General features: G+C 49.6%; 1 protein-coding gene across 1 annotated transcript in view; it reads right to left on the minus strand.

The window, feature by feature from the left end:
- The window catches only part of LOC119441596 (putative glycerol kinase 5), a 213,748-nt gene that overhangs the window by 11,972 nt on the left and 188,337 nt on the right, over nt 1–13,439 (minus strand). Inside the window, 1 exon segment of the mRNA XM_037706205.2 lies at nt 8,082–8,215. Within this exon segment, the coding sequence (XP_037562133.1) occupies nt 8,082–8,215 (134 nt within the window).

Raw genomic sequence — 13,439 nt, forward strand, 5'->3', positions numbered from 1 at the left:
CTGCATGAATCCACTGCATGCAGGGATTCACATTTAGAGCAGTGAATAAGGCCTGTGGTGCAACGCACCTTGAACTGGCGCAGTGAACCACGCATGAATCTAACGGACCTTACGCTGGGAGAAGAGCTGGTCTTTCATGGTTGTTGTATTCAGTCAATTCCCCTCACCAGCGGTTTTCTGGGCAACAAGAAGCTAAACAAAGGAGTGGATCTGTAGCGACTGTGAAGCTGACACATATATTGCCCTCAACGAAAAACAGTGCTGTTTTTCGTTGAGTGCAATAACTATTTAGCTTAATGTTAGTCAACGGAGCATTGTTTGCATGATAAGTCGAGACAACATCAAGGAGGGGCTTCCACACAGTTAGGCGTAAACAAACCTCAGACCCCTTACAAGAACAGAAAGAAGGAAGCTGGTCACAATTGGAGTAGGTTGGTGGGAATATCAATTTTTTAGTTCGGAGTGAGTAGGATCTGCCTGAAGCGTTGACATAAGAGCCAGATGTTGACAACTCTGAGAAAATCTGGTTCTTTACTAGCAAAAAAAAAGAAACCAGGTTCACCTCTGTAGTCATCTTATTTTCAGAGTGGCGTTATCCAAATATTTTCATGCGAGAACGCAAGTTCGGCATTCCTTACAACTTCAGCACCACACAAATTTTTTTACAGGCAGTAGCTCACAGTTCTGCTTCAGTCTACTGAACCTTTTGTGGTGGTACAAAATGGTTTCATGTTCGCTAAGTTATGAGTTGTCGTGATGCTGTGAAGTGTGACCTGGGCCAGCAGATTGGCAGTTCATGCTGTGTAGTTCAAATGCTTTCCTTCTAAACACGAGCTTAATGTTCTGCAAGCACACAGCAAACTTGGTAGGCATGCTCGTCCTCAGTCTAGCTCGTGCGCATGATCTGGGGCCTGATCGCCGATGAGCGGCAAACTTCCCACGATGGTTTGCCGTCCCCCACCGCATCTGCCTTGGCTGTAAGGCCTAACCAGTGCTGCTTTGCCAGATGCCAGCCACTAAAGCTACGGTTTGGTGCCGCCTCGATGCAAATCTGTTCACAGCGGCCGCACGGCTCTCAAGAAGACATATGACTGCCTTAAATTTGTCTGAATAATCCAGAAGGTAGAGAAATCAATGGGCGACTGTAAACCAATTCGTTGATGCCTTGTATTGGCTATGAGCTATGCGATGCGACTTGCTCACCAAAACCACAGCTGTCGACTATATATGTTTTAAAGTTTACCATATTCTCACGCTTATAACATGCACCAAAATGTTTAAAAATCATTAGTAAAATAAGGGTGTGGGTTATACGAGGGCGGTCCGATAAGTACTTAGCCTCACCGCAAGAGCGCGACGCTATCGCATCAGACATAAACTGACGTTGAGTACGCTCTCTTAGCGGGACACATGCAAAGGTCCAGTCAAATCGGGCTCGCGGTTTTGTTTTTGGCCGCTTGAGGAAGAGGAAGCAGGTGATTTTTCGTGTGTCCGTTAAATAAATGGAAAAAGAGCACTATCGGTCGGTGATTCGATTCTTGTTTTTGGAAGGGAAATCGCGCAGCGAAATCAAAGAGCGACTGGATGCCGTCTACGGTGAGTCTTCTCCTTCGATGGCAACCATCAAAAATTGGTTCAACGAGTTTAAACGTGGTCGCACGTCGGTTTTTGATGAGCCTTGCCCAGGGGCTCCACAAATAGCTACCACGGCCGATAACGTGGCAAAAATCCACGACCTCGTATTGGCAGACCGCCGACTGAAGGTGCGCGAGATAGCTTGTGGGAATCCTCGGGTCCCATAACCGCCGCACGGGCAGCGAACGTCGCGTCAAGCGTATGCGTGCCAGGGAGAGTTGGGAGAGGGGAAACTTTCCTTCCACGGGCGGCGCGCGGGAATCGCAAGCGCTATCAGCGCCACCGGGTGGGTCACGTGAGATCCCGCTGATATCGCCCGGCTCTCTTTGGTCCCCAGCAAGCGGCGATGGCGGTAGTCTCCACCGCCGCTCCCGTATTCCTGCACGTGGTTACTCAACCGCGTTCTTGCTGCGGCAAACGCCGCGGCCCCCCCCCCCCCCCGTATTCCCCAGTTGGTAAGTCCTTCTTTACCTAGTGTATTATTCTCTTCGAGGGAACCCTCAGCGATGTCAACTATATAGCTAGCTGGCCTGCTCGAAGTGTTAGTTGCAGTCGTAATAAATGCTTTCCGAGTGTACACGTGGTTGTCGTCTATTGTTTCCTCGAGCTTGTACCGGACCGTGGTTGCTGCACAGGCATTCACCAACCGCGGTCTGCCTGTAAAATAGCCTGTAATGCCTGTAAAATATTAAGTTAGAAAATATCTAACCCACTGCGTCGCCTCCAACCGCATAGCTGTCATATGCAGAAAAAACATAATGAAATGAAAAGCTTCAGTGTTAAAAAATGCTGCTATTAAAAAACATTTTAGCAGTTTCCAACATTTGAAAACTCTATATATTTCGCTTAATGCTTTATAAAACAAATGCAACAGTGCATCATTTATGTTGTGCTTAACTATATCACATATGAAAGGGGGATTTATTGAGACTCGTCCGAGGGATCGCAAGTAGCTTTGTAGGCACAGTCCTAGCTGTTGGCATCCGTAGCTCGAGCTCGGGTCTCGCGCCGAAGCGATGGCAATGCCCACGGCGCCTACATGCATATTCCCCACTACAATTGCCCCCGCTGCAAAGGTGAGCCATCCTGGCGACCTAAGGTGATGACACGATGAGGGGGTCGTGGTACGGCTTCAGGCGGCTGATGTGAACCGTCTCGCGGCCGCGGCGGCGCTTGTCAGAAGACGGTGTCACCGGTTCGACCACGTAGTTGACAGGCGATGTACATTCGACGATCCGGTACGGACCCTGATATTTTGGAGCAAGCTTTGGGCTAAGGCCTGGAGATTGGAATGGCAGCCGAAGCCAAACGTGAGAATCCACAGGCGAAGGACTGTGTTGGCTGATCGTGGTCGCGGCGATCTTTTTGGATGCCTTGGGTATCCGATGTGAATGAGCGAGCCAGTTGACGGCACTCTTCAGCATGTCGAGCAACTTCTGAAAGCGGGGTGAATTCAGAGGCGTCCGGGTGATACGGAAGTACGGTGTCAAGGGTAGAGGATGGTTCACGTCCATAAAGAAGAAAAAATGGTGAGAAGCCTGTGGTAGCCTGAGTGGCGGTATTGTACGCGTAAGTCACAAAAGGGAGGACGTCGTCCCAATTGGAATGATCCGACGCAACGTACATTGTGAGCATGTCACCAAGAGTGCGGTTGAACCGTTCCGTTAGACCGTTAGTCTGTGGGTGATACGCCGTAGTGGTGCGGTGAATAGTGCGGCACGCTGCCAGTAGCTCATTAATAACGTCCGACAAGAAGACGCGGCCTCGGTCGCTGAGCAGCTCTCGCGGTGCGTCGTGCCGTAAAATCAAATGCCGTAAGAGGAACGCTGCGACATCGCGAGCAGCAGCTGAAGCAAGAGCAGCAGTTTCGGCGTATCTTGTTAGGTGGTCTACTGCGACAATTATCCAACGATTGCCGTGAGCAGTGCATGGAAGGGGCCCATAAAGGTCGATCCCGACTCGGTCAAAAGGACGTGCAGGACACGGTAAAGGTTGCAGTGGGCCTGTCGTATGAGGAGTTGTCTTGCGTCGCTGACAGGCTGCACATGACCGAATGTATTTGCGCACATAAGAATACATGCCTCTCCAGTAGTACCGCTGGCGGAGCCGCTCGTACGTTTTCAGGACGCCAGCATGTGCTTGTTGTGGGTCGGCGTGGAAATAAGTGCATATGTCGGAACGCAAATGGCGAGGGATGACGAGCAGCCATTTGCGACCGTCTGGCTGATAGTTCCGGCGGTACAAGATGGCGTTCCGCAGCACAAAATGGGTGGCTTGGCGGCGAAGGGCTCGAGGGCATGTATCCGTTGAAGAAGTAGTTAGAATGTCAATGAGAGACGCAATCCACGGATCCTTTCTCTGTTCAGAAGGCATGTCAGAAACAGTAAGCGCAGCAACCGGGCAGTCCGTGGATGCGGGTTGCGTGTCGTCGGATCGCACGGGTGACCGGGAGAGGGCATCCGCGTCAGAATGTTGACGCCCGGAGCGATAGATGACGCGAATGTCAAATTCCTGGAGTCGAAGAGCCCAACGTCCAAGACGCCCCGACGGGTCTTTCAGTGACGCAAGCCAGCACAGCGCGTGGTGGTCTGTCACAACGTCAAAGGGATGGCCATACAAGTAAGGGCGAAATTTGCTTAAAGCCCAAACTATAGCCAAACACTCTTTTTCTGTTACAGAGTAATTGGTTTCTGCCTTTGTGAGGGCACGACTAGCGTAGGCAACCACATATTCCGGGAAGCCAGGCTTGCGTTGCGCAAGGACGGCTCCAAGACCAACGCCGCTGGCGTCCGTGTGAACTTCGGTCGGAGCACTCGGGTCGTAGTGACAGAGAATGGGCGGTGAGGTAAGTAGACGACGCAGAGTGATGAAGGCTTGCTCACATGCCGGAGTCCAATCACGAAGGTCACCAGGCCCAGCCAGGAGCTTCGTCAGAGGTGCGACGATGCAGGCGAAATTGCGCAGAAAGCGACGAAAATAAGAGCAGAGACCGACAAAACTTCTGAGCTCTTTTACTGTAGTCGGCCGCGGAAATTCTGCGACAGCACGAAGCTTGTCAGGGTCGGGGCGGACGCCGTATTTGGAAACGACGTGACCAAGTATGGTCAACTGGCGGGCTGCGAAGCGGCACTTTTTCAAGTTAAGTTGAAGGCCGGCGGTGGCAAGGCAAGTCAGAACTTCGCGTAGACGAGTGAGGTGAGTGGTGAAATCAGGGGAGAAAACTACTACGTCGTCTAAGTAGCACAAACACGTCTTCCATTTGAGGTCTCGCAAAAGATTGTCCATCATTCTTTCGAATGTCGCAGGTGTATTGCATAGGCCGAATGGCATCACCGTAAATTCATACAGGCCGTCAGGCGTAATGAAAGCTGTCTTCGAGCGGTCGGACTCATCAATCGGGACTTGCCAATAACCCGATCGCAAGTCCAAAGAAGAAAAGAATTCGGCATCATGTAGACAATCCAGGGCGTCATCTATACGCGGTAGAGGGTAGACATCTTTTCGTGTAATCTTGTTAAGGCGATGATAGTCCACACAGAAACGAATCGAGCCATCTTTTTTCTTAACCAGTACCACGGGAGACGACCAAGGACTACATGAAGGTCTGATAACGCCACGTTCAAGCATGTCCGAAACTTGCTCAGTAATGACACGACGCTCGGTAGATGACACGCGGTACGGTCGCTGGCGTAATGGTGCGTGTCGCCCCGTATCAATGTGGTGAGAAACGGTACTTGTGCGGCCTAATGACGCTTGGTTCAAGTCAAAAGAGGCGTGAAAGTCAGTTAAAAGGGTAAGTAGGTGCTCACGTTGTGTCGGGTCGAGGTCATCGGCAATAGAGCGACAAAAAACATCTGGTGAGATCCGGTCAGATGGGACATGGGGCGTCAGTGCTGCTACGTTAGTTGTAGCCTGGTCGTCGGCAGCAGGGAAAGACACAATAACGTCATCGTCCACAGTCTGGATGGTGCCAATAGTCTCGCCACAGCGCAAAGCCAAAACGTGCGAATTTGGGTTAGAAACCAGTATTTCCGCAGCACCATGGTGAACCGTGAGGAGGGCGAAAGGCAACGATATAGGGTGGCGGCGACTGAAGATGGCAGCGGGTTTGAACAAGACCGTCGCGTCGGCAAGCGATGTGCATGAAAGAGGGACAAATACAGCACTGTGTGGAGGAAGGTCAGTATCTGAAGCTACACAGATCCTGCTAACATCAGGAACTTGCAAGTCGTGAGTTGGCAAATCGCACAGGACGGAGAACTGAACCTCAGCACGTGCACAGTCAATGACGGCATGATGGCGCGACAGAAAATCCCAGCCAAGAATCACATCGTGGGAGCAACAGGTTAGCACAAAGAATTCAATCGAGTACAAAATGTCTCGAATCAGCACCCTGGCAGTGCACATAGCGACGGGCTGAACTTGTTGAGCGGTGGCTGTTCGAAGCGATATTACCGAAGGCGTCATGGTCACTTTACGTAATAAACGGCAAAGCTTTTCGCTAATCACGGATATGGCGGCACCTGTATCGACGAGCGCAAAAGATTTGATGCCATCCACTGACACTTCAATAACGTTAGCGGGGGAGAAGCGAGGACTTCGATTTTCCGACGACGACGCAGTTCGTGCCTCAGGAACTGCGGAAATCAGTTTTCCGCCTCAGTACTGGCGCTGGGCCGACGACGCATAGGTGAGAGGGAGCGGCAGGCGAGGGGAAGGCGAGCGACGAGCACCAAAGGGCTGGTACTCCGGAGCTGGTACGTCATCAGCAACGTAGACTTCCGGTGGCGGCTGTTGTGGCATACGAAATGGTCGGAATCCGTAGTTGGGGGCTCGCGTGGTGCCCATGAAGGCCGGGAAACGCCGGCGGCAGAAACGCGCTACATGTCCCGGGGTGCCGCAGGCGTAGCATATGGGGCGGTTATCAGCAGTGCGCCAAGGATTTGTATCCTGCTGTTGTGCACCGAAGAAGTGAGCTGCCGGCTGCCGAGGCAAAGGCGCAGGAGAGAACAGCGGCGGGCGAGGCGCTGAAGGCGGAGGAGAGAACACCGGTAGGCGAGGAGCCCGTGCAGCCGCCTCAGCATACGTCAGAGGTGCGGCCACGGGAGCCGGCTGAGACGAAGATGGAAGAGCTTCGGTCACTTGCTCTTGAATCATCTGCCGGATCGCTGGAGCCAAAGAGTGAGAAGGCTTCTCCGTGGTCGGCAAAATGGAGAGCTGTCGCGCAACCTCCTCCCGCACAAATTCTTTTATCTGAGTCAGCAAAGTTGTCTGGTTGTCGCCAATAACCAATGCTGCTAGCGAATCTTCCGTGGGTGGTGGGCGTCGAGCTAAGATGCGTTGTTTCCGTAGCTCGTCAAAACTTTGGCACAAGTTGATGACGTCAGCCACAGTACGCGGATCCTTCGCTAACAACATTTGAAAGGCGTCCTCATCAATGCCTTTCATAATGTGTTTGATCTTGTCCTGTTCAGCCATTGACGAATTCACCCGCCTACACAGGTCAATGACATCTTCGATATAGCTGGTGAACGTTTCACCGTGAAGTTGCGCGCAGCCCACGTAGGCGTTGTTCAGCGCGAAGCTTGCGCACAGCGGGACGCCCGAACACTTCAGCAAAACTGGTCTTGAATGCAGTCCATGTGGTGAAATCGTGTTCGTGGTTTCGGAACCAGAGGTTCGCGACGCCGGTAAGGTAAAACAACACGTTATGCAACTTGCTGGCGTCGTCCCACTTATTGTGCCGGCTTACCAGCTCGTACGATGACAACCAATCCTCCACGTCATGATCATCGGTGCCGCTAAAGACGGCAGGATCACACTGGCGCAACACACCAGAAACGATCACCGCTGGAGGCTGAGGTGTATCTTCCTGGGCGGTGTCGTCAGGCATGGTCGTAGCAGTGGGGAGCGTCCGGCTTCGGAGTTCCAGTTTTCGAGGTTACCCAGCACCTCCACCAAATGAAAGGGGGATTTATTGAGACTCGTCCGAGGGATCGCAAGTAGCTTTGTAGTCACAGTCCTAGCTGTTGGCATCCGTAGCTTGAGCTCGGGTCTCGCGCCGAAGCGATGGCAATGCCCACGGCGCCTACATGCATATTCCCCACTACACATATTATATTTTGCGCGAAATCTGTAGTTATCCTTGCATTAGGTTGTACACGAAACTCCGCAAGGGCTTGAGCGGGTCAATATGCTTGACGTCGCCCCACAAACGAAGAAATACTTCCAACGCGGGGTCTCGCGCTACAGTCCCTGTGAAAGGTGCTTTCCATAGACAAGCTTCTGGCACGCTATCTACAGCTTCAGTAGTTCAGAATATGCAGTGTCCACCATCATGGCTACGACTACAGCAATACCAGAATATGGACAACCCTTCTTACGGGCTCTCACATCAGTTATCCACTCAGCTTGAAGCATGAATGCGGTCTCTTGCATAAACTCACCGACAGCAAGGCCAGCAAGGTAAGCAGCGCCAAGAGCACTGCTGTCGTGCTGGGAAGAGCAGATGATGGGTTCCTGCAGTAGGTCAGCCAATAGCTGCATGAGGAACAGGTTTTGCGTCACTCCGCCGGTGAACCTGGGCAGCAAAAGAGGAATGTGCCATGGTCTAGAGAGCCCTGCAAGTGGCAGAAGAACCTCCAACATAATTTGCATAACAAAAGTGAAACGTTAAGTCAAGCTAAAGCAATAGGTTAGTGCTTAGGGCTGTCAAAATCACCTTTTAATCTAGCACGAAAATGATGCAAACTTGGGGCAGGGTTGGCACCATCACTGCACAATTATGGTATCAGCTCTCCAGATGTAACCCGCTACGCTTATAACTGATAAATTTTTGTCACTCACAAATAATAAAAAGGTTAATTATATTGTATTTAAATATGAAAAGACAAACCTTGGTCAACTTTCTCAAGAAATCTCAGATGAACGCAGTGATTCTACGCTCCCACCACTCTCTGAGCCCTTATAGTGGAAGTGAGGTCCCTGATCCAACGCGTCCAGCACAGCATGACCTCCCGGTGATTAATGTCAGATGCCTTCGTAAGTAACCTCGTTCCAGGGCGATGTAAAAAGCAGAAAAATTGTTCACTCCCTTCACAGGCGATATTTTGCTCAACTAGAATTATTCTGCCTTGCAAAGTTTAAAGCTAATTCAACTTTGCAAGGCAAAATAACTTTCAGTGTTCGACATCAGTATATATTTTACAACAAAGACAGCTTCCTTGTGGTAAGCGATAGGTGCACTGAGAGAAGAAAGCTAGCTGAGCATTTTAATTGCAATAGTAATGGTATGGACACTCCAGGCGCATTTTTGCTGTCACCGTGATGTTCCGTATAAAGTCCAAGGGCAATAACACCGTCGCCGCGCGCCATGTGCTGTATGTGCGAGTGTAAGCCTGCAAGGAGAGCCGACGATCGCGGCTAAATCTCACGCACGCAAGGGAGGAAAGCGGGGAGGTAACGCGCAGTCTTCCGTCACGTGTGAGGCACTGGGGGGAGGGGAAGGAGGGGGGTGGCATTGTACTCCGTCTGCGTAGCTGCGCGGGCCATATCTTGAAAGTTATCTGCATTGGAGGCAGAGTCTAGGTGCGCCGACGGCTCATACTTTTGTGCGTGCTGTGTTCTCGGTGCTCAGTTTGCGTTGAAGCGAGAGACAGCTAGCACGAAGGTCACTTCGCTCGCTGCTGCTTCCACGCTTACTCACGACAGCGTTTTGACAACGAGTGTCCGCGGTCATCGAGTGTGATGCATTCATGTTTGCCTGTGCGCGCTGACACCATGCTTGTTAATTTAGTTAATAACTGAATGTTTACAGCTTTATACAGACAACAAAACGACTATCCTTACTTCGCATAGCTGTCTACTAATTTGCTATCGCAATCGATGCTTCGCATTTCGGGCGAAACTGCAACTTTTTCTGTTGACACAACACTGTCACAAGCAGTTTTCTAACACACTGGTCCCAAATATGTGTTCTCACACCGCAATAACGCTTGGTTTTCCCCATAGATGACATAGGAAGACACATGAAAGTAAATATAGTACATTCTCTTGGTTTTGACAAGCCTGTTTCCCAAGCAAGTTGCCACTGCCCATCGCTGCCGAAGTCCAGCGCTCACCGAGTTTTGCATGTCGCTTTCTATGCAAAAAATATCAATAAAATAAAAAATAAATACTCCGGCTTCTGCTATTACCATGTGCTGCTAGTGCCTATGAACAGTGACCACTATGCAATTTAAGATATCCTATAGCAGCTTCTTATTATTTTATACAAATGCATGTAGATAGTGGTACAGCCTGGAAATGATATTAACTGTACCATGTTAGTACAACAACAACAACCTGGTATCAGGAGAAACAAACTGACAATTTTACACATAGCAAGTTCTACTGGTTCCTGTTTTCATTTTCCACGACACATCTTACTGCAACTTGTTCAATAAAGATTCTCATAGACCAGAATATGCAGCAGCTATATATTGACGGGAAATGTGGGAACTGGTGGAAAGAATGAAATAACAGCCGCGATAACCCGCAGCCTGCTCTTATCGCATGTTTGCCGCCAGTACTCGCTCACCATGGGTTTGTCGTCATGCGGCTGCCCCGTCGTCAAACCTGCAGCTAAGTGCAGTCTGCGCCGACAGCTGGTGAAGGGGGTCAAGAATACACTTGCTGTGAACGAGTGTGCAAAAGTAGCAAATCCTGCTCGATATGAATCTCGATAAACAGAACCTTAAGGGACCAGATAAATATGTTCCAATTACCAGGAGTACATTACTGAGAAAAACGTACAGGAGTGCAGAACTAATGTGTCTTACACCCACACAACGCTGTCGTCAGAAATGTTAAGCATCAATTAGTCAATGTAGCAGCTGGTGCTTAGAATAATGAAAAATTACAATATGCTTAGCATTCATAAAACTTATTCTGGAATCAATAAAGTCACTGACAGATAATTAACTCGGACTCTGCAGTCCGGGACTGCGTGCAGCTACGAATAAACAGAAGTCCGAAATAACGGTTACGTCCGAAAACAAGTCACTCATTCTACAAGCGGGAAAGAATTTAAGAAACTTGTCAGGCGCGTTGCTGCACACAAATATGCTTACGTTCAATGCTAAGTCTGCACTTTGACCACTGCCATGCTGTCGCAACAGATAGGCGAAAGTACCATCAGTGTATGCACTAAATCGCCAGCATCTGTCCACTCGACGAGAGATCGGCCGTGCTCCGACAGCCGAATATTCGATCGCGGCTTTCTGAACAATGCCCATTTTCCAACCCTTTCCTCGCTCCATCGACACTTTCGTTGGCCCAAACATAGCGCATGGAGTTGGTGCTATTTGAAGCTGCGCGATTCTGAGCAGTCAAAATTTGCGCAGCAGCCAAACAAGTCAACCGAGACCCGCGCAACTATTTAACACGTAGAGTATTAAACACTGGACCCCTGCAACATGCACGACAAAGTGCAAATGCAAAGCGGCTATGCTTGTCGCCTGGTTTGCACGCGGTAAGTGACTCATGGATTGACTAGGGGACTATTCTCAGAACATAACTTTCGGAGATATCACTTTTATTGTGCGATGATTGGCTGGTTGAATAAAACCAGTTGAGATGATTGGCTTCAAAAATCTTTATAGCTTCCCTATGCGATTGCGTTTACAGACAGTTGTGATAATTTTGATTCCGATTGATAACTTTCTTCTTGTACTACCCAAATACAATATCAACAATTTCAAAGGCTCATTTTCAGTTTAAGCAGGAATTCTGCTTAAGCGATCTACCGTGCTATAGAATTTCTAGTCCTAAAACCGACCACCAAGCCAGAAACCTTCAGAAGTTTAGGATGTTCTTTGGGGTTAAAACATTTCTGATATGTGTTGTCTCCATGGGCTTTTGCACTCAAACGGTCATTCACGACATTACCAGTGCGGCACATACATCATGAAGTCTCGATTTCCGTGCACGCTACTACACTAATGAACAGCATGGAAGACGCAAAAACTTCAAATGAAAGCCTGCAAGTCTTCTGGGCGAAGTAAATCTCAAGATCTGCCCAAGTGAAAGGAGACATCAGAGACATACTCTGCCACGTCACGAACTCGAAGGCGTAGTCTTACATTACTGCAAGTTTTACAAGAGTCCCTAGTAAACATTTGTGAAAAAAACAAAGTTATCTTTTGGCCACCAAGCCAAGGTTGCACATGCTCGGCTTATCACGCGAGGCGAGTCCTCACCAGGTCCCAAAATGCAGCTGCACCGCAGTGGCTCGTCTGAGAAGCAACATTAATGGGTGCGCGAGGTATTTGAGAACACTATTCCTTATCGCCATAGGCACCAGCAGGCTCATCATATTTATCTAGGCGTGCGCCTTCTTGTTGGTTGACCCCTTATCATTCATACTGCACAGTTTGTTCAAAGATGGAAGGGTACAGGTTGACGCAGGAAATGAAATGCCATGTAGTCCTCGTCGCCCTGGCCACACACCACAGCGACTTGGAAATTGTCACCTTTCTGAACATAGCGAAGTCTTTCGTTTACATGGTGCGGACAGAACTGATGTGTTCTGGAGGTGACGTGGCATCTGTGGCGAAAAGGACAAAAGGAAAAAGCATGTTCAGCAGTCGGACGTCGTCAGAGCCCCTGATTTTCTCCGGCGGCTGCAAGTCATTGTGAGTGACAACCCAGGGAAGTCAACGCGGGCCATTGCAAAGGAGCTCCAAGTCGCAGAGTCGACTGTCAGGCTCGCTGTGCACGAGGACTTGAGGTACCATTCCTATGTCATGAGGAGAGGGCAATTCATGTCCGATAAAACTCGGGGAGAATCGTCTGCTCTGGTCCAAGCGCTTGCTAAGCAAGCTGAAGAGACTTGGGGAGCCTAGAATGCTCTGGTTTTTTTTTTTTCCAGATAAAAAGGACTTTGACCAAGACCAAAAAGTTAACCGCCGTAACGACAGGTGGCTTTGCACAAGTCCTGACACGAAATTTTCGTTCTGTAATGGTGTTAGCCGTCGTCAGCAATGAGGGTGGTGTCATGCTGCCACACTTTTTTGCAGAAGGGCTCCGCATTAATGCTGCCGCATAAGCCAACCATCGAACCAATGTGGGTCCCAGGGTATGTGACACGAGGTATGTGCCGCTCTTCAATGAATCTCTTTGACATCAACTTGCGTCACTGGTTTGTACCACTCTTGAGTGACAAAAAAAAAAATTTAATGTTTCCCCGGTGCAAGAAACCGCATCATATACATTCCGAAAAATCTTGTTTAATTACATGTTCACACATGCGCCACACTTGGGCTTCTCAGGTATACCGCTAGATGGCGCCGCGCGTCCAGAGGGAAGCGCGAGAGAGAAGCCCGGCTGCAGTATATGCCTCGTACGTGACGTGTTTTGGCAGTGAAAATACGATGCAGTCGCTACATCGCTTGAATATTAATTGCATTAACGTCGACAATCATTCTTAAATGGTTTCTGCCGGAATTTTAAACACATTTGAGAAGGTCAAGCATTATGAAAGGGCCAGCACGGTTGTCCCATTAGCTGAACTTCTTGGGCAAGCGACTGTGCAGACATGCAGGGCCTCGACAATTGCCCAACAGAGCAAACAGTGATGGAGCTGCTCTTTGTCAGGTCTCGCTTTAAACCTGCCGAGCATCTGCCAAGTTAGCGCGTGCTGACAGAAGCAACGGCTACAGTGCACGAGAATACGAGCGCATAGCAACCGCGTTGATGAGAAGTCATTGCTGTTGCCGCTGCTGCTATGGGCGAAGGCGTTTGCAGAACGCTTTTACGTTTTCAAC

This window comes from Dermacentor silvarum, chromosome 2 (assembly GCF_013339745.2).
Source record: "Dermacentor silvarum isolate Dsil-2018 chromosome 2, BIME_Dsil_1.4, whole genome shotgun sequence".
Lineage (NCBI taxonomy): Eukaryota > Metazoa > Arthropoda > Arachnida > Ixodida > Ixodidae > Dermacentor > Dermacentor silvarum.